This window comes from Argopecten irradians, chromosome 11, assembly GCF_041381155.1.
Source record: "Argopecten irradians isolate NY chromosome 11, Ai_NY, whole genome shotgun sequence".
Lineage (NCBI taxonomy): Eukaryota > Metazoa > Mollusca > Bivalvia > Pectinida > Pectinidae > Argopecten > Argopecten irradians.
In genome coordinates, this window is record NC_091144.1 from 16,472,402 (window position 1) to 16,494,894 (window position 22,493).

The 22,493-nt window shown below is 33.3% G+C and overlaps 3 protein-coding genes across 14 annotated transcripts in view; 1 reads left to right on the top strand and 2 right to left on the bottom strand.

Annotated features, from left to right (window-relative positions):
• The window catches only part of LOC138334853 (Kv channel-interacting protein 4-like), a 320,280-nt gene extending 316,908 nt beyond the window's left edge, over positions 1-3,372 (top strand). For all 11 annotated transcript variants that reach the window (XM_069283628.1, XM_069283634.1, XM_069283631.1 and 8 more), the window contains 3 exons: positions 857-1,069; positions 1,344-1,406; positions 1,708-3,372. In XM_069283628.1, coding sequence (XP_069139729.1) covers positions 857-1,069; positions 1,344-1,406; positions 1,708-1,755 — 324 coding nt within the window. In that variant the 3' untranslated portion in view covers positions 1,756-3,372. The remainder of the gene's footprint in view (positions 1-856; positions 1,070-1,343; positions 1,407-1,707) is intronic.
• Positions 3,373-4,816: 1,444 nt separating this feature from the next.
• Positions 4,817-8,094, bottom strand: LOC138334854 (prisilkin-39-like). The gene is made up of 2 exons (XM_069283641.1): positions 7,401-8,094; positions 4,817-6,746 (listed from the first exon to the last, which is right to left on the bottom strand). Exons 1-2 carry the CDS (start codon positions 8,092-8,094, stop codon positions 6,718-6,720), a joined length of 723 nt encoding a protein of 240 aa, XP_069139742.1. The 3' UTR covers positions 4,817-6,717.
• Positions 8,095-17,332: 9,238 nt separating this feature from the next.
• On the bottom strand, positions 17,333-21,164 carry LOC138335731 (uncharacterized). 2 transcript variants are annotated; one of them, XM_069284896.1, is made up of 3 exons: positions 21,008-21,164; positions 19,262-19,658; positions 17,333-17,491 (listed from the first exon to the last, which is right to left on the bottom strand). In XM_069284896.1, exons 2-3 carry the CDS (start codon positions 19,653-19,655, stop codon positions 17,472-17,474), a joined length of 414 nt encoding a protein of 137 aa, XP_069140997.1. In that variant the 5' UTR covers positions 19,656-19,658; positions 21,008-21,164; the 3' UTR covers positions 17,333-17,471. The 2 variants fall into 2 exon arrangements, with proteins under 2 accessions (XP_069140997.1, XP_069140998.1); XM_069284897.1 differs by lacking the exon at positions 21,008-21,164 and adding an exon at positions 19,745-19,856.
• Between the last annotated feature and the right edge of the window lie 1,329 nt (positions 21,165-22,493).

A 22,493-nucleotide genomic window follows, 5' to 3' on the forward strand; every position in this document is an offset into this window, starting at 1 on the left:
GCTGTAACCCGTTCCCCCGCATCTAGTGTTATGTATACAAACGTGTTTGTTAGTCCATCGTAGATGTCAGTCACTCCGTCAAGAGTACACCATAGACACGGACATGCACCAACGTTTACACGCTGTCCTTCGCAGTTTATTCATACACCGATGTGTGTACATATCTGCACACGATAAAGTCTTGTTTGTACATCTTGCACCCTTCCGAGAATGTTGTGCCACAACAACCTTAATAATTTAAAGCCAGTAAACGAAATGCCCGAAATCGAGCTGCTATGTCACGTGTTAATAACACTTTTTCTCCAAAACACCAAGCTACATATTTACGATCTTGGCTACGCTTTCGTATTAGAATCTATACAAAAATGCACTTTTTCATTGTAACAAAATGACGGGACTAACTTGTTCCTTTGTTCTGGTTATTCAGGACATTAGACAAAGGCAAATACGCTTTTACAAAAAAAATATCTTTCTTCACAGGAATCCATACATCTTTCGGTGTACTATCATTGTCATAATATCCGCCCCAGGACTATGTCATAGTAGAATTAAAAGGCATTTTAGGAGAGGGAAAAATAAAAAGCTTACCAATCGTAGGCCTTCAAAGTCTGTCTTGGAGGATTATGCAGAGAAGAACGAAAAATTCAAAGTCATTACAGTCAATAACGGTATACCGTTATTCGATTCTGTTGGTGTAAATCAAACGGCCAACCTACCTGTCACACCTTCTGTCACATACAGAGTGTTCAGGTGTTTTAGTGGCATCGTCGAGGGAGGGGTGGATATAACGACAGTGATAGAAACTCGAGTATACCGATGATTCATAGTTAAAAGGAATGTAATCTTATATTTTCAGGAATTTGTCATGGGACTTTCAGTATTATCTCGTGGAACGCTACAGGAAAGACTACAGTGGGCGTTTAGTCTATATGATATTAACGGCGACGGAATCATAACAAAGGAAGAAATGAACGACATAGTATCAGCTATATACGAAATGATGGGTAGATTCTCAGAACCAACCGTGGACGAGACAACAGCGCGGGAACATGTTGACCGTGTATTCCAGGTATCATGATACAAACAACACTAAATAGAAAAACGATAAATCAGTATTTAGAAAGAGTTTTACTTAAATGAATCATTAAAATTTACCTCTTCTCTATTAACTAAAATTAATTTCAAACGATACATCAATTTTAGTAAATATATTGTTTCACAATCACCAATTGTATAAAAAAAATTAAGCAGGTTTGTCATTTTGATATAAGTTGAATTTGTATTTGATTTCCATACAAGAACAATGATATTTTATTGATCATTTGATTTGTGTACGTTTCCAGAAAATGGATTTAAATAAAGATGGCGTCATATCATTAGAAGAGTTCATGGACACATGTCGACGGGTATGTTTAACATATCACATTTCTTTTCGTCCCAAAGTACTTCGCTCTGTGTAATTTGCAATTGCAATGTACATAACTGTGACGATTGCTCTGTAATGTTTCTATCATGTGTTTACAGCTCAGCTGCATGGGTCGATAGTCATAATATTTTATTGAATGTTCAGCTCATTCTACATAAAGCTATTATCATATATATCATTTGAATATAAAAGATAGCAGTCAAGAAATCTTATTGAGAAAGTATTGCAAACGCCATTTTTGTATTTCTTCTTTTTATTGTTTTTTTATTATTATTTTGCAGGACGAAAATATAACGAAAGGAATGGCAATATTTGACACAGTACTCTAGACGTTTAAACACTTTAATTATTTAAAATGACATTTTTGCAATTGGCTGAAATTCTGACCAGGTGCCGCCTGTCGTTACGGGCTGAGTACGATGTGTATCTGGAGAGATATTCTGAGTGAAAAGCAATGTTCTTATGGAGTGAACATTTCAGACATTCAACACTTGAGCGATGCTTTGTTCACACGCAGGAGATATTCGTATGACATAATCAAACTTATGGAATGTTTCGTCAGAAAAAAAGCCCAATTCTTTTTTATACAATCCTGTATATTTGCCACTGAATGGACTTGGATGATTTAAGTAACTACCTTTGCATATTTTAATGATGATCTTTACTAACCACTGGGGTTAATTGTGAATGATGGACGGTTTTTGTCCAGTTATGTTGTATCTTGCCTCCATTCGGTGATCATGATCAACTTCAGAAAACACCTTTTCTCTCCACATTTATTGTGATTTATGTGTATATGACAGTATGTTCCCACTTCAAAATAAATGCACCATATTTCGAGCTTCCGATAACACGAACAACCAAAGAGAGCAATTGAAAAATTAAATGAAATTAACTTTAAAAAATCTTTCATCTTAAAAAAACTTTGACGAAACATTTAACGCTATATGATATAACAAATCCAAGTGATAACCATGCATGTGAAAAAACAAACGTTTTGATAGGCCATGCAAATAGCTTAATTACATTTAACTAAGTGTAAAGATAAAGAGAAAACGGTTCTGGTTATCATATTTATATCTTCCGTCTTTGCATATTACAGAGTTATCTCTCTTGTGGGTAGATGCCCATTGTAACGCCATTATCTTGTTAGCTTAATTCGTGACGTTGCGCTCACAAACAATGACGTCACAATCAATTTTAATTGCAAGTGCGGTTAATTCTGTAATATGCCGAATAAAGAGAGAGAGATAAATTAACACTAGTGAATTCACAGCTGCTTTCTTACTAGCTATGAAAAACAGGGAGGTGTGAAATACCTGATATGCCAACACTAGAATGACCTAGCACACATTGCCAAACGTACATTAAACTAGCTAACCTGTTATTTTGTTTTTAAAATAAAAAACCTCCTAAACCTGTGTGCTAAACATTTTGAATGGCATACGTTATAATGACACAAAAAACTATTCATTCGGACGTACATGTGTATGTTGGTTGTGCGTTGTGTCATGTTGATGTTTACAAGGTAGAATGGATATATAAGCGAGGAAATGGTTGATATTGGTTGCAGTAACATATGATCACTCTTCACCAATAAGAACCACGTGTTTGTTGAATACTTACGGACTCCGGTCGTCTTTTTTCCTTTTTATCTTACCCTTTTAATGTTGAATATAACACTGTTTTCAATGGAAACTTATGTCACTGCCAACAGTGTTGAATACATCGTTTACAGCGTGAAGAACGTCACTGTTTCCTGTGTATCACTGTTCACTATGTGAAATACGTCACTGTTTACAGTGTTGTACGTTATTGTATATTATGGTGATACAATTGTTCTTGACTTTTTTGTTTTATTACATCTTGTGACTGTTTGCCGAATTTTGTAGGCGAATGGGTTACAATGTTACTATCTTCATGATATAAACATTCGAACCTTGTAACCATATTTGTTGTTTTGTTTTAACAAAATGTACGAAGACATGTGAACAAAGTGAAAGATTTCTCATTGGATACAGTTCATATTGCCGAATATGTTCTTCGAACATCTCCACATAAATATTCTTTGTAACGGCACCGGCCGCGATTATCCTGTGGTTCGAAAGGAATTGGACAATAAAGATTAGAATTTATAAAGGCCGTAAATCATATCTGGCCTTTATTCAGGAACTCGCACAATCGTACCTACTATCATTTTATGTGAAATGAAAGATTTTCTGCGAGGCTGAGAGCCACGAATATAGAGAAAACATTGCTTTCAGTATGCCTATACTACAATACCGAGGCCACCATTGATACGTCGGAACTAAGTCTAGATGAATTTGATGTATTCCCCGATAAACTGGACCGGGGAAAAGGAAAAAGAGGGATCATACTTTATACAGCACAACACTTGAATGTTACCGATATTTGTAATGGAGAAAACTTCAATAAACATTTGTGAGTTAAAATTAATTTAAACAAAGGGAGCATTTTAACCGTTGAATGCATATACATAAGTCCAAACAGAAAATAATAGAATAATATCGCATTGAGTAATCCGATGAGTAATACACACCAAAACACTATAACACATATACTGATAATGGGCAATTTTAATTGTAAAATTATAAACTGGGAAAGCTGGGGTCCATCAAGAGGAGGAGCACATTTGGAAGAAAGATTAATTGAGTCACTCGGGGATTCAATTCAGTAGCCCAACAAGGATAAGAACCGGAAATGAACCAAGTATATTGCCCTTGGGTTGTACAAATAAGTAGGATATTATACAACCCTTGAAACCTGAATTGGCTTGGACAAAATACCACGCTATGCAATGCACCCCGTTTTACGATGTAAGACGTGCAAGAGGTTATAAGATCAGGAAAGCAACAAAGTCAAATTATGAAAAGATAATTTAAAAATCAAATTCGAACCAATAGATTAGGATAATATTTTAAGATAGATAGAAAACAATAATGAAATTACAAAATATTCAGTTAATTATCAAAGTCATTTATTGATCGAAATATACCAGAACCTGTTCAATTAGAAGTGATGTAAAGGCCATTAGTAGATAGTCAAACCATACAGGCCTTAAAACTGAAGCACGGATGTTGGTATAGACACAAAGAGATGCCTGAAGATTCAAAGTTCAAAGAATATAACCGAGCCGTTAATAAAGTAAACCTATTAGTTAGAGGAACTTTGTACACATCGCTCGCCAGGTAAAAATAAGAAAATAAAATAACACAGTTCCTCGTTTATGATCAGCATAATTGGGACAGACATATGATTTGACAGTTATCATATATTTCAGTAAGACAAGTAAGATGATTGAGATAATGGTTGTCACTATAACAAGGATAAATACGAACATACCGCAGTCTCCCAAAATATACAAAGAGGCACCACATACAGCACATGGCATACATATACTGTCCTTAAATGGTGTTAGCTGTGAATAGGATGTTAAACAAAAAAAAACTAACCTACCGGTATAACATGGGGGCAATAGTTTGGATGGTGGATCAGGTTTAATATCCCATTTTCATCTAGGAAAATGTAGGGACCGTCTCCTTTGTACGCCATGCGTTTAGGGAGATTGTTGTATGTTTACAAATGTATGTAATTAATTGTAACAGTGGAAGTCTTGTCCTTTTTATAGTAATTTCTCGCTGAAACTTGTCTCCAGAACAGCGCGCCAACTTTGGTCACATTATACAACAACGTGCGAACCAGTCTTCCCACTTCCTTTTTACTAAGCGATAAGCAGATTCAGAAACAGTCTCTTTTATATACAATGGTGTGTCTCAGCCAGGGGAGAGAACCTTGCACACATATAATGAGTTCTCAACTGAAGGCCACAAGAGGAGACGATATGAAAAAGAAATATTTTGGAAAAAAAGAAATGATACGATCCCATATTTAGACGTTACATTACATCTGTCTTTTTAATGTTATAATGTCTAAGTCACAAATCATTTAATGTGACGCTACTCACAGTGGAACACCATTTAAAGATAATTGTATTTTTTATTTACTTGTGCTTGAATCCAGTTTTTTTTTCTTGATATTTCACAAATAGATGCCTTCATTTTTATTTCATGATTTGTTTACTTGTCAGCAGTGCATATATTTATAAATACAGAGCCCGGTCCATCCCTGTGTTTCAGCAGGTTTGAGTACCCAAACTGGGACACCTCCTAAATAAAGTTTGATTAATAAATGCCAAGGCATGATAAAAAAATGTATGAATTCATTTCAAGAAAGCTCAAACGTTTTTTAAATTTATTCAAGTCACATGTCTTTCAAAAACATTCAATTCAGCAATTGTTTTTCTTACTTTAAACATATGGTGTTTTAGGGGTGATACATCGTTTCCCGGAGTTTTTCAAAATTTGATTATTTTTCATTTTTTAATACAAATAATAAGCAACTGGACAGAAAATGACAAATTAAAATTGTCACAGTTATAAGTCAACAACTTAGTTTTTGTTCAGGACAGTTACGTAAGTACAGTTGACAAGGTCTTAATGTCTTTTCTTAATACACGCCGTAGGTAACTTTTGACTTTCTCATAAATATGTGCAGTACTGTGAACCTTGTGCTGCAAATAAAAAAATGTTCGTCCTCTTTGTTCGATGGATGTACACAAAACACTAAATCGATCCATATAGCTAATCTTGTAAAAAATATATTTTGCTACATTCATTTATTCGTCACATTTTTTTTCTGAATCTGTTTGCTATTTATTACAATTTATTAACAATGTATTAAGAGCAATGACCATAAAATACATTGTCTATGTAATCACTTCCGTTAAAGCTGACAATATATGGTAAAACTTTCCTGTCAGCTTTAAACTTGAAACTTAAAATGGGTTATCGCGCACTTAAACTATATGCATATCGTCGTTCTCCTTACTAAATATATTTCATATTTTGAACTTGTGCTTGGTTTGTGGTAATATATTTTTGTAAAGTAAGTCGTAGCATACATATCTAACTCTTGATGATTGTATTGTATTTACTATTAGGTGAATTAAGATACTCTTTTGGTAACTAATGATGCAATGCACAGGATGCATACGATTTTAATGCACAGACCATTACTTTAACAAATCCTAGCAAAAAGTACAAACCAAAATGAACAATAAAACATAGAACTAATAAAGATAATAGCACCTGAGTGAAAAATTTTATTGCTCTTATATCATACAACGTCTAATGATTCTGTTGTAACAAGTGGAATGTACATACAGATATGTAGATCAAACAAAATTATAATGTATCCGTGGTGTTTTGTCTTCAGTATGCTCCTCCTGTCTTTTTTCTATCTGTAAAATGAAAAAAGTAAGATACATTAGTATGTAAATACACTGTTAGACATATGTATATGATCAAAAGTATCAAAAGCTATATCCTTTAAATGCCTGGTTATATTTTATATCCCAGAAATATTTGCGTATTTAATTACTTGTATAACGAACTATAATCTAAATCAAATTGTGAAACTAGGTTGTTCAAACTGGAAACACAATGATTAGAAAAATGGACATTTCATATAAATGGTATTTTAACATTTATTATTAGAAGGACGTGATCAGGATACCTGTGATATCTAGGCAAAACGTATTACTACATACTATTTGTATTTATCATTTACGTGTCATGTTTACTAGTAAGCAGAAACTACTTGAAAAACAGTTAACTTTAGCTAAAGTTTTTTTTAAAGTACCATGTGAGATTCAAAACAGCTAAGAGGTCATTTTAATTTCGAAGAGTTATGTACCGGACCTCTGCTAGTCATGGTAAACTACATCGGTCTGTCTATATAAAATGCAAAGCCTCTATAAGAAAAACGAAAATGCGTATGTTTGCGTATAATAAAACAATAAATGTTTATATATTATTACGTTTTATAATAGTTATATAGTTTTTAAGTCGTTAATAAATATCGAAAGTGTAAAATAATGCTTTGATTTACTTACGAATCATGGGTCTGAAGCCAACAGTTCTACCCCCGAAACTGTTAAAGCCTCCATAGTTTGGCATCTGCATGTAGTTCAGTCCTGTGTTCATTCCTGTCGAGTAAGGATAAGTTGAGCCATACAAAGACCCACCAACACCACCCATGTTGTACGTAGGATACCCTCCAGTCATGTAGGAGGACCCGGTGCCTATGCCACCATTCATGTATGGATATCCTGCGGTCATACCTCCGGTTGTATACGGATATCCACCAGTTAAGCCACGAGCCATATATGGAGATCCAGTTGCCATATATGGTAATCCTCCAGATATCCCAGATATACCACCATCCATATAAGGTGCGGTGCCAAATGTTCCCGATATTCCATTATAGAGGTTACCTCCACTATTAAATGAGTTCAAACCCATATTAGAACTTGATGGATAGACAGTGATTCGGGTAGTTGTATAGGTCCTAGGGGTCAGTGACATTCCGCCGGTGGCGCCGCCGGACATACTGTTATAGACTGGGTACTGCATCCCTACGTATCCTGGAGAGCTATATCTGGGTTGGAAACTCCCTGAGTAGATACGTGGATGATAACTGTTGATATAGTTGCTCGTCATCCCACCTCCCATATAGGGAGTATTGTAGGGCGGGTACGTTGCTATAGCAACGCTAAGCAAACACGAGATCAGAATCAGGTACTCCATTTTCTAAAAAATACATTTGAAACGAAACTCTAAAATTCGTAATATATATGTTGATGATAAATTTTAATATTCATGTTTAAGATACATAATTATGCATGCGTTTTTAGATAAATTACACTTAAACTTTTTAAAATCTACAATGAAATATTCTTAAATGTTGTGTAAACAAAAATATAATATTTAAAAGTTAAAACATGTAATTATAAATATAAATAGTGTCGGATATTCTTTAAGTAAATATATTTGTGTCATAATTTCCATATACACGAACCAAGTAGGGTTTTAAATATGTTATTCACAACCACAAAGTAACATTTTGGGAATTGCTATACTTGCAATGCATAGGTTTTAATAAAAGTACAAATAAGAGCTGACAATTATTTTTGGCAGTACTACAGATGTATAAGAAATCATTATATTTACATCTACAATATCATATCACTTTTTAACAGTGTTATTAGAAGTTGTAAAGTGATTTTCGCATGTAGATTTTTATCTAAACATACACAAGACATAAAAAACTAGCATTTTCCATTCTGAGAAAAAAATGTAACAAATGTTTATACGTAAGGCATGTCTGTCTGTCTGATGGAATAATTTTTACAGCTTCACTGATCAAACCTAATTGTTGTCAATAGATTGCTGGAGAAACAAATGGCATGTTTAAATATTCGCCCAGTTATGAAATATACATGCGGCATATTATGTGAAATAATATTAGTTACCAAATTAATACCGTACCATTAAAATCTTATTTACCATAAGGAATATCTTACCTGAACTACAATGATCTTGATCTTGTCAATAAGTTATAATAATGATAACCTCTGAGATGAAAACGATATATATAAGGCTCTATGACTCAGCTCCTTCTTTCAATACTCTGTTGTGTCATAATTCTTTTTACACAAATTAAGATCAGAATTGATTTGTGGCCATATCTGTCCCATATCAACAACTGGATTTTTTCATGATTGAGCGTTGTTCATTTGGATAATTAACTACTTCCTTTGAAATAAATATGTCACAAAGTCGATGACAACACAAAACATATACATATTATGATCGTTACGATCAATAAAAATTGATACGAGGTATGTTCTTTCATGAGAAAACCTAAGTACAAACACGGTCGTACAGCAACGCTTTTTATTGCTTTTTTCTGTCGTTGCATGAATAACAAATCTGTCCTCAGTAGATATTATTTTATGACAAGCCAACACGTAAAATCAGTCATTTGTCGAAGTGTTATACAATACATGACAAAAACATAGCTAAATTAGTATTATTGATATATATTTCACACATCATAATCCCAGTATCTATCAGTAAATGTCAAAAAGTTTACCATGTCTACACATACAGTGAATACATGACCGATAGTGCACACCTACACATGCACTTTGTAGTTTAAAATAATCAAACTGTACATATAATACTGTCATAGCTTGTGTATATTGTATGATAGCATATGATCCACATGTATCTGCTATGTCAACTTAACTTTCATTATAGATTTTCTTTAATGGAAGCAATCCGTCGGCATCTGGAGATAGGTACCTAAATACAGAAAACTCAAATCAAAGTAAAGGGACACTACAAAATATTCAAACGGAGAGAAGGTACGTCTGGTCAACTACAATTTTATAAATTCCGTTCGAATAATATCTGATAAAGCTAAATTGACGATTTGTATGATATTGTTACACACGTCAGATTGCTTGTCCACTATTTATAAAATGGCGTTCTGGAATTACCGAAGTATAAATTGATATCGATATTTCGATCTTGCATCATGAATGAGTTTTGTATCATTTCTTTTTAAATCTTTGATATTCTGTTTCAACATGTCCGTCGATAATCTATTTTTGCCTCTTAATAACTTAAATAATAAATATAGTTTATCGTTAATAAATAGTTAAACATATAGAATAGTTGAATTAAGCTGACGCGAAAAATGTCAGTGAGGAAGACAAATTCCGACAGGAATTATCCTTTATGAAATGTCTTGAATACTGGCGAAAAGTGTACGATTATTAAAAGTTTCAAAAAAGCAAACACATTAAGTCATAAGCACATAAGGCATATAATTTTATGTATTATCCAAAGTTTTTCGGACTTTATAATTTTATAATCATAGGAATCAAGTGAAATAACAAATTTGAGCAAAGGTCGAGAAGCGTTCTTTATAAAATATCAATTTCGTAGAATGATATGTTACAAATCTTATTTGATTTTTTTTTTTTTGTATTTTTTACATTACTTTCTTGTACATTTAAATGTATTTATTTTCATTAGAAAAGATTTTATGTGCATTTGAATGACATCAATTTTGTTATAAATATGAGCGTTCCTGCCTTTCAGTAAGACTGTGATTGTTGGTCAACATTATTAAAGAATAAAAACTGAAATAATTACATATCAACATATTATATTAATTTGAACTTTTAATTATCTTTTTTATACAGGTTAAATTATTTTATGGCATTAAATTAACATGGTGAACTTTATTGAGAGGTCCTGAAGATATTACTTTTTATGGAACTCGTTTTCATTCAATCCATTTTACTTTTTCTAATCCTACGTCGCAAGTACATGTATATTAGTTTGATTGTACCGGTGTTTTGAAGTGGTCTACACGTAATTGTAAAAGTTTAATCTTGATGGTTGAGTCAAGCATTAATTAGATTACCACACATGTAGATGACGTCCCCATTAACATCCTGTGGTTGCTCGGCGTCTCGTTTATACCAGACACCTGACATTAAGTATTGTTTTTGACAGAATAAATCACACAAATAAATTATCAGGATGGATGTGTCGAGTTCCGTGTCTCATACTGAAAGCGTAGTTTATTTTTTACACAATATTTTTTTCTCTTTTTAAACATTATAAAAATATGCGTAATAATTTGGCTTTTTTACTGATGTCTGTGTTGGGTCCGTGTCTCATACTCAAAACGTAGTATACTTTTTACACTATACTTTTTTCTTATTTTTAAACATTATGTTGGTAACATTAACAAAATAAATAGACATATTTTTTATTTGATTTTTTTACTATCATTCTTATTTGAATTTTCCAAGCTGAGAATGATTTATCACATATATAGACATTTTACGACTTCCGATTTAAATTGTATTTTGAAGACCATAATACAAAGTTTGTAACATAACATTTTATCGGTTCAAAAAGAAAACACGATTGTAAAAAAATAAAAAGGAGCCGATATCAGGAACGCCCCACAAACAACATTTCCTCATTGATTAAACAAAAACATCTACAATATGATCACTTGACCACCGGTCAGTTATTCTACCTCCCACGCGCTTTGACGTGCACAGTGTTTATGAATTACTACTACACCACATATATAAAGACACTATGCGATAATACACTCGTCTCGCCCAATTACCAGAGAGGGCTCTACTTATATTGACATTTATATGTACAGGATGGTCGTGTCCTACTGAAGCAAAATCGGTGTGTTGAGGTCAGCGGAATGAGACCGGTACGTGTTCACAGGAAATATAGACATCTTTATATACACGACATTAGTGTAAAAGCCGTGTGGCAATTTTCGCTTTCATGTAATTTCCGCAAACACATCCTTACGTGATAATAAACATGCAAGTAAGTGAAAATCTGAAAATCTGAATGTATTTATACTGGTAGGTCATCAAATAATAGCAAATTGACATTCAACTTTTAGTAACAGTACGCAAACAAGTACAAAAAGAAACAACAAACAACAAAAAACCTGTTTTTGATTAGAAATTAGTAAATTACAGGTCTTTAAATTTATCATTATTAATATCTAACGACATCGCGAAGTTCCACAACACTTACAATAGAGACACGAACTAAGGGAAATATTGCATGCATCATATCTACTTTTACAATGTTTTGTCATTATGTTTATACTTAATTTTTATTTGGTTTCATACTATATACAACTTTGTGATTGACAGATTCTTTTTCTTCAGAATGGCGCGAAAAACCGACGTTATCGACATCACAGCAGAGACGTCAACGTTGTGTATTGACTTAAAACTATATAAAGAATAAAAATAATCCATTGAAAAATCAATGGTATCGTACGTTTAAAGTATTTTATGTTTTCGAGCAGTCTGAAAAATTTATCATAAGCATTGATGTGGCTATTGTTTAAATTCATCGGGATGTGAAATCATTTTGTTTGCAAATTTTTATGAGAATCCGCTTCGCAAGTTATAATGATGTGTTCATGTCAAAATCAGTAACTTACAAAATTGACGTCTCGTTTGATCTTAATGGGCATGTCCTGAGTCACAGTGTGAACGTGCTGTAGGCATGGGACCAAATACCCACTGTAAGCGTGTGTGTACTGTTCTGTATGTTATTTTAGAATTTACCTGTAATAACATGTGATCGTGGAACTAACATGTACTGAAAAGCTATAAACTTCCCATTATGTAAAGCCTCACCGATAAAAAAGAAGTTTGCCAGTGCCCGTTTAAAACAAACTGGAAATTTGAACGCTCAATCCATTATCCATGGAAAAAATTATGAACCATTTGCTCTACAAGATACATGCCAGAAAAAAGCACAATGTTTCAAAAAGTGGATTATATATTTAAGTATCTCATCCTTTTTTGGCAGCTTCACCCGATGGTCCGATGGTGTAGCAGAATATCACATTTAGTGGAGGTGAAGTGTCCATATGTATCTAGAAACAAGGAATGAGGAGGGAAAGCTAATCTTATCTACAAAGCATGACAACTTTTACCAAGTTCAAGGACAACTTTTTGCACCATAATGCACAGATGTGATTTTGTTGTTTACACTCTTTGTGATATGAATATGATTGGAATTATAAGGGGTGATTATTATATATATCCGATATGGTTTCAAATCTCACCAACTTCTATGATGAATACTTTTGTCCAGCTCTTCTGAAGACACAGTAACATAAAATGTGCAAAGGCGATGCAGAAGTCCACAGAAATTAATTATAGTGACTGTGCAGCCACAATTTAATTAAATATTGATGTATATAATCACATACTTGCTGACAGATTCTGAGCTAGAGGCATGAGTGCTAAAGTAATGTCAAAGAAAGGGTCTCCCTCATCTTGGGCAGTTTTACGGTCACTCAGTGATAAACAAAATATTTTGCATGAAGATGCATTACGGTCAATTGCATATTGTATGCTATTCAGAATATCCGATTTTTTTATGCATTCATGGTAAATTCAGAGGTCAAAGGGTGAAAATTCTAATTTTCATTGTTTATGTTGTAATTAATTAAATATTAGAATAGAGATAAAAACTTTTGCAGATTTTACCTGTAAATATTGGGTTTGTGAAGTTCAGTTCAGAAAAATGATAAAGAAATTCAAAAAAGTTCACAGGGATCTAGTTAAGCATTTATTCTATTTTAGCATTAAACAATTTAATATTTTTGCTTGAAATTGATGTATAGTATTGCATGAGAATCTTGACATTACCTGCTTAAGATGATTACATCTAAGGGTGGCATTGGCTAGGTCACGTGCATTAATTAGGTCATATTCAGTGAATGGTAACATCTGTCCATTAAGCATATGCTGTTTTCCAATGTTTAAAGCATGATTCTAAATTATTTAGACTTGTTTTATGAGCTTAATTTCAAGCAACGCCATCACTGAGGTAGGATGTTAGTATTATGCCTGCTGCGCCTGCGCCACTGCATGATCGTGAAAGGCGACTAAATTTGGAATCTGTAATGTACTTCTTTCTTTCCCTTCAAAATGGTCTTCCGAACATCCTGACATATGTCTTAGCTGATTCAATGGAGAGCATCATTTGTTATGGAGACTGAGGTGTTCTGTTTGTAGGTAGGTGTATAAACATTACAATCAATATACCGGTATTCATAATAACAGTTACAAATCTAGAATGTTTAATTAATGTGTACCAGTATCATTGACAATATACAGTGATAATGATAATTTCAGGAAGTACATATGATATGATATTTATGGAAACAGGCAATTTGTCTCTATTTCCATATCTAAAATTTACATTATAAAGTTGATCATTGTTATTAATAAATACAAGTTTTCAATTTCCAACATTGAATAATGTTCTGTGCTTTTTACATCTTGTTTTGGAAGTCTCATAATTCTCCTGTACATGCATGATTAATTATTCAGTCAGTGTCAATGCAATTTTTAAATTCACTGTATATCATATAAACTTGTGAAAAATAAAAGAAACAGTAATGATTTTATATTTTTATCAGTTATGTATTCAGACAGGTATAGGACTACTGTATATCGTGCTATAAACACTCAATCCGCATATAAATAAGCGCAATTCAGTAGTTCAATATAGAAAATGCACTTTTACAAAATTTAGCATACAATTTCAAAATTTGTTTTAAATTTCAAAATGAAATAAGTTTATCTATTTAAATAATAACTTTCAACACTGCCTTAAGTTATGAAATAAACAAACACTATCGATTACCTTTTGTTGTCACATACATGTATAATGTCATTAATCTTAAAGGGTTTCAAACAGACCCTGTCCTAATGGATAGCTCTGTAGCAAAATACTGAATTTAAACACGTTGTCTAGTGTGAGTGCGAGTTATCTTTCTTTGCAGTGATATGCAGCAGTCGCTGGAGCATGGAAATAAACAAATAGATAAAATAAAATTATGACAAATATCGGCTTATGTTCATATTTCATTCATATGTAATTCTTATATATGCACTTGTTAATTACTTTGATGTTGCAATGAATAATCTGCACTAATATTTTAGCTGAATATCTTTCCTGTTGTCTTGTACTAACACCTCGTAGACATTTCTCCGTGATAAATCCTCCATTGCCAGTGTAACCTTATCGAAATTAATTCATTTCTGATTTCTACCCAATTACTTTTGTTTGTTACCGTTGGTCAATACTTGCGTGTATATTTTACTTAGAAAGCACGGGGTCGACATGGGGCCATTTTTAAAAATCAACTTTTTATGTCCCGGTTTCTCGATCAATGTATTCACTGTCGCCATACTTTGAAAGGCCATTATCAAACGATGCTTATTCCCGATTGATACAAGCGTTTTCGCAGCGTTCATTCTACGAAGATAAATGTAATGCCAAAAGCGGAACAGCATCATTAAACAACTTATAATTTCTAAATTAAGATCCATAAATTTAATTTCATTAAGCGAAGCAGATGACAGGATCAAAACATAGTTGTGATGTCATCTATTGTTGGGATTATGGGACCATTACCTGTAACTGCCCTAACTGTTAGCTTTTACTGTGTCATATGTAACTCTTATAAAAGACATTCACTTATAAGACAGTAAGAGATAGAAAGAGTTACACAATACGGGTGATTATATCTTTGGGCATAATCACATAATAGTGCTAATGCACAGTACAAAATCAGAAACATTTTGGTATTTTTGATCCAAAATACGTAACACCCCACACAAAGAATTTGAACATAATTTAACTTTCTTTTTTTATCTTACATGCACATTTGGATACCCTCTAAACCTTAATTTCGAATCCATGTTTTATTTTTTATGCAAATACGACGCCTGCAACTCTCAATATTGCATGCATTGTCCTATATACAATTGTATGTATGGTGATTTTATTATGCATATATTAAAACATGAGTTATCGGCTTAATAAAAATATCTGCTGCCTAAAGAGGTCACAATCCGTCATAAGGTTCACCACAAGCCTCATGATTGGAGGTCGGTGGGTTTTTCCCGAAATCATCTACACCTGATATTTCTAAAATGTTTAAATGTGTATTAAATATAGCTTGGTTAAGGTGTTGTGTTCTGCATCGCTGATATTCATCATTTATCAACTATTATTATATTAATATTACCATTTCAAGAGTTTTTGAGGTTGTCTGACCCATTCTACATGTGCAATTTAGCAAATACTTACCTGAAATGATTCTGACAATGTCCCGACCAAGGGTTGGTATTTTTTGGTCAATCTAAAATTTAAGATGGCACGCCATAGTCATCATCTTGAAAACGCTTCGCTTGAGCTTCGTAAATTCTATCAGTGTGATGTAGCTGGAACTTAATTAAGATGATCCAGATATGGTCCCAATCATGTATTGCTCCTTTTTGTGGGTTCTACCAATGAGATTTAGTTGCAAATAGCCTGAAATAATTCTGACCTAGTGTTAATTTATCTGTTCAAGGCGTTACAGTTTCCATTTTGAAAAACATATGTTGAAGCTCTTTCTCAGCTTCAATTTTATTATTACTGGAAATCTGTATGAACATAAATGAGGGATACCTTAAGAAGTGTTGTTATTATTACACACGAAAAATTATTACCTTGTCATATGGATGTAAAAGTCATAATTTTCAAACACATATCTAATTCTTTTCTAATACAATTTATAGCGTTGCCAATGTTGTCAGATGGCCATTAAGGCATTTGGGCCTCTTGTATAACAAATATACAGGACTATAGATAACAATTTTGGAATAATCTTAAACAATTATTCAAATGTACGAGAGATTTCATCTAGACCACTTAAATGAAAACTTTTTCATTTAGATACAATTTTAAGAGAAAAACTCAAATGAAAGGTACTACAGTGCAACTGAACTGTAAGTAACATTTTCCTGGATTTTGCAATGAAAGAAAGTTCAGTCCATGCCCCAAGCTCATGAAGCAATCTAAAGTCTAAAACAGTCTTAAGTTTAGACTTAGCCAATCACAGATGGCGTTACAAAAAGTAACATTTTTATTGGATAAGCGAAAATTTTAGTCTAAGACTGTTTTGTGATCCTTGGGCCAGGTGTTATATAAACTAAAACGAATGGTTGACATAAATTAATATATATTTGCTATTTATAAACATTGGTAGCGTTTTAATATGAATGCACAGGACTACATTATTACGTTTCACATATCATTTGGTGGTTGTTTGATTTGCTTAAATGAAAAATGAATTATATATCGTATCATATCGGCTAGCTTGTGATAATAATACTCTTTATTGTCTTTAATATATCTGTCTGCTTGCATTATTTAAGTGTTCGTAAGTCTCTGTATATTTGTCATTTTCATATTAAAATCAAATAACATACAAAGTGTAATTTGTTTACGATCAGATTACTATTGATAGCCCTGTTTACATTACTATTGATAGCCCTGTTTACATCCAAACGTAAGTGTTTTATGTATGTCATTATTCTAAGCAAATGAAAACACTAAATTGAGCAAATGAATTTTATTTCATTCTAGGTAATACAAATGGTGACAACGATAGCATAGTGGGCGAATAAATAACGACATACAGATGATACAGATGCTGGACTGGTCGGATCAGAAGGACAATAGAGATGGAGTGGTGATTAATAGTGTCTTCCTTTGCCTGAAAAAATAAATAAATATTTCAGTCACTATATTCACATAACAAAACAGATTAAGAAATATTGTCATTATTCATAAGAATTTTACATTTATCTTTAATACCTGGTTATGATAGTTACGTCATGTGTTCGCAAACGTGACGTCTTTTTGGACACTTATGAGGAAACTATCAATAGCACTCGCAAAGAAGATAACTCTGTAATATGCTAAGACAATTTATCCCATCCTTAAGATTAGAAATGTATGTTACTAGTGTTCGATTACATACTAATGAACAAAAGTATGGTTCTATTTGTTTTGAAAAGGAAAGACGCGCCTTCGTTTCTGATATAAATGAAACATAAACTTGATGAAGTTTGACATGTATGTTAATGTGTTTACCAAGTTTTACCATAAGATTTAATCTAAGTTTTTATCTTCAGTTCTATACAGTTTTATATGAGCTTTCATTGGTCTTTTAAATTTTGTGCCGACATGGATCAAAATGGAAATTTGTGATTACGGAAAATGGTCCGAAAGCATTACCTGGGGCTGTGAAAAGGGAATTATGTGACGGGATATTGGAATTTCTTCTTAATATGGGGAAAAAAAGGGAGATTCCGGGAAATTAAGAGAGTGTGGGAGATTCCTTGTGGCGTTATGAAATTCCGGGATACTCATGGAGAATCCGGGAGGATTCTCATAACATTTTAACAAATTTTCCTGACATGATGTTGTAGTCAAAAGCATCTAATAACAGGCAAAGTCTATATAAATTCTTTCCTTGAGTGGATAATGAGTTAAAATATTTGAAATGAATATAATTATATAACAATAAAACATAGAAAATGTAACTATTAAGTTATAAATACATATAACATAAATACTTACATTCACACGCACACCATTACAAACACATACATTATAAACTTAATACAGATTTAGCAATTTTTAAACTAAGTTATAAGAAATAAATACATACGAAATAATACTATTTACGGAAAATGTTCCGAAAGCATTAACTGGGGCTGTGAAAAGGAAAGTATGTGAAGGGATATTGGAATTTCTTCTTAATATGGGAAAAAACGGGAGATTCCGGTAAATTAAGCGAGTGTGGAAGATTCCTTGGGGCATTATGAAATTCCGGGATACTCATGCAGAATCTGGAAGGGTTGACGGGTATATTTACCGGAAACAGTGATAAAAATTATATTAACATGTATACTACATCAAAATTCATTAATTCTTGATAACCCAAAGCAATAAGCCTAAAACGACCCGAAGTATCATTAAATACCGTTAACAACCTGAAATTGCCGATCGTCTTTGTTACTGTTTGATCCATTTTTCTATCCATTCCCTTATACATTGATAGACATTATAACAACGTTTAATACATAAAATACTAATCCTGTTACTTCATACACCAGTTTCATCAAAGTTATCTAGCTTTATTCAAGCCATCTAATTTAAACATTTCCATAGAAATACTTCGACAGATGCTAAGGAAGCATAATAACGTAAGACATTGTCCCTTTCCTCTGTATTGTTTTTATATGAAGAATGCTAATCTAAGAAATTTTGCAGGTTTATGATTTTCAAAACGCACTAGTGTACAGTTAGTAGTATGCCATTGCCTGTGTATGTTCCGTATATAATCCTTGATAGCGCTCTCAATTAATGTGGATACACGAGTACCAGATACGTTTATACAAAATCTGCGGAAGCAAAAATACATTTCGAGCTGAATAAGCAAAACGGTAGTTGAAAAGGTAGATAGTAGAAAATGTACCTTTTGGGTATCTGTATCCGCCACCTTGGTATCCGGGGTACCTTCTGCCTCCAATAAATCCGGCAGACCCCCCATATGGTCCCCTACCGTATCCTCCATAAGCATAGCCTCCTGGACCGGCGATACCCCCGATTGCACCTCCAATCGGATAGCGTCCGATTCCCATTGATCCTGACATGTAGTTTGGATATCCCCCATAGTAACCACCGCCCAAGTTTCCTCCAATACCGTATCCACCCCCTCCAAATCTACCCCCGCCAATTCCAAATCCTTCATCGCCGTCGAACCCAAAGCCGCCGGTAAAGCCACCTCCGCGTCCTCCACCATAGTACATATTGTAGGTTCCACTACATACACCCAACAGAACAGTTAACAGGAGGCCTACGGTCCACATTTTCTGAAAATATAGAACAAGCATAGGTAAAAGTGTCATTGGATATCGTATATAAATGCATGTCAAAGACTGTACATAACATAACATACATTGCTAAGACTTGTAAACGCAGAATGTTGCAGAGAGTTAGTGTAGTGAGACAGACCAGGCAATGATAATACTAGCTACAGAATCCTTTGCTGTTAGCCGATAGTTTTGCCTTTATTTATATTAGCTCTGTACTTGTTGTAGATGTAGCAATTATTGTTTATTATTGCTGTTTTATATGGTAAATGTCATATCAACGTTGATTAATTGTTGTTTTTATTGGTAAATTGGGGATAAGGTAAACACAAATACATGCTACAATACAAATGAAAACGAGACGGACATCGTTATACACATTTAACATCAAGGGAACAAACATGCATTTTCATGATTATTACTTCCCCTGCACGCACTGAGGAACCGTACTAATGATAACCTATGTCTGCAGTTATAGTTCAATAAAGGAAAATAAAGCCATGCTCTACAATCAATTAACGTGTTAGTCTTGTAATATCTTAGTCGATTTCTTGTTACTAAGGGAAGACAACCTAGAAATATAGCTATACTCTACAATCAATCAAATGTTTGGATGACTTATATCATTGTGCGTTTTCATTACTAGGAAAAGACAACCGACACAATCTCGATTAAATAATATACCAGCTGATGGTAATACGGCTAGGACTGGGAGACTATTCTTGTATTTTTGTAAGTATTAATTCATATATTGAAAACTGATAACCGTCTAAGGATAGATATCGTATATGCATAATGATGGTATAGCCAGTGATTGTAACAGAAACCAATATCATAATATCATATTTCTTTAGTACATGTAGTAAGCTTCATGATTTAAAAGAAGCGAAGTTCGGATAGAACCTTTTTTCTAACACATTATAATTATTGAAAACAAAATATCTGCAATTACTAGAAAAGTCTAATAACTGGTACATTTTATCTTTAACTTACATTCAAACCTTGACATTGATGATGTTACGGCCATGGATAAAATATAAGAAAATAACACGTTACTATGTTAACACTAGCGAAAAGATTCATGTGTATCTGCGGTTATCTAAGTACATGTACCATGATGGTCTTGAAAGATTCCGGAGAAAAATCACCGCCTACTATGTCAAATATCGCGAAGGCCTCCGCCATTTCGGCCAGCATTAGCTTATCATATATCTAAACAATGCATCTACCGATTGGTGAAAGAATGCCAGACATATTCAAGACTACAACTGTCTATCTTAAAAATAAATGTTACATACAAATTATATGCCTTACTGAAGCGATATAATTTTCAAAGTTAATGTACTTACTGTTTTCGTGTCTTGACAACGCTGGATACAGGATGAGACGTGCTAAAGACTTTTCTGATAAATTCAGCAATCTACATCTCTATTTATACCATTTTCTATATCCTCCTTCCTGTAATAAATCGGTTTTCTTATGCATATACAACATGATGGGAGAACGAAAAAAAACCATCTCAATCAAGCATGTCCGAATCCCTGACCGCCAACGACCTTAATGGACTTTAGCGAGGAATTCTAGTACCACTATAAAAGTGTTATCATGTAGTGGACGTAACGCACCAATAACATAATCACCGAGCCTGCTCAATAATTGCAGTTGAAGTCACGGATATGCTTGACCGTCGCCTGTATGACTACGTGGACATGCTCGGACAGGTCAAAAACTGTCATTACTCATTGCTTCTTCGTTTCCTCCTGTCAAAAACAGTGTTCACATGCCTCAAAGAATTTTATGGGTTCCGGTCTTTTTTCAAATTGAAACGAGTTCAACTTGAACTGATTCTTGTGTTGTAGAGAGTTTATTGGTATTGTGTGGTAAGAACCGAATAATTACTTTCATTTGTTTCCGTGTCTGTGTCAATGAGAAACACTGACAGGCTGACAGCGACCACCAAGGAAATACACAAGTAAAGCTAAATAACGGAAACACAAATGTGAATGGAATATAGGTAAACTTCGTCATTATGAAAATAAAACCAATATATTATTATTTAATACTGTCCCACTGAAATTATTTCTGTTCACCAATCTGACTTTTTTACGAGTATCGAAAACATGATCAAAATAACTCATTCCGGAATCCAAGAAAAATGTTTAACTTAATACTTGTATTGCAGAGTAATGTCAATTTTCATAATATATGAGCGAGAGCGACCGACAAAATAATACTAAGGAAGACTTTGCCGTAGATGGGGTAAATTAACAAAATACACAAAACCACTCATGCAATCTGTTTTCCGATGTTTCTTTAATACTTAGAGTACATCATTTCACATAGTATGTAAAAAATGTGTTCTTATCGTTCATTGTTTAAACGTCGAGGACCTCTAGAATCATTGATTTGACATGTAACATAAAGAAACCACATACATCATTATACTTATAATTTATGGATTTCTGCCACGGTGAGTAGTTTTATAATACATTGTGTGGTTTCTAGTGTCATTAGCCGTGGTCACTTCGGGATAACGTTCAGTGTCACGGCTGATTGATTTTCCGTTCAGAGGGAAGTTTAAACCAACCAAACATAGATTATTTCAACAATCAACTGTACGAAATGTTAATACAGAAGTACCACTAGTACAGAAGTATTGTTTAAAGAAATGTTAAAGATTTAAAAGAAAATGACCAATACTTTGTACTTATTTTAGATTGGACAGTTCGGTGCTAGTTTCGTAAGCCTATACAGTTATTGAAATTCGCGAAAAGAAATTTTCGCAAAATTGTCGAGTTTTATAACTTTAATCCATTTCAAAACATTGGCAAGAAT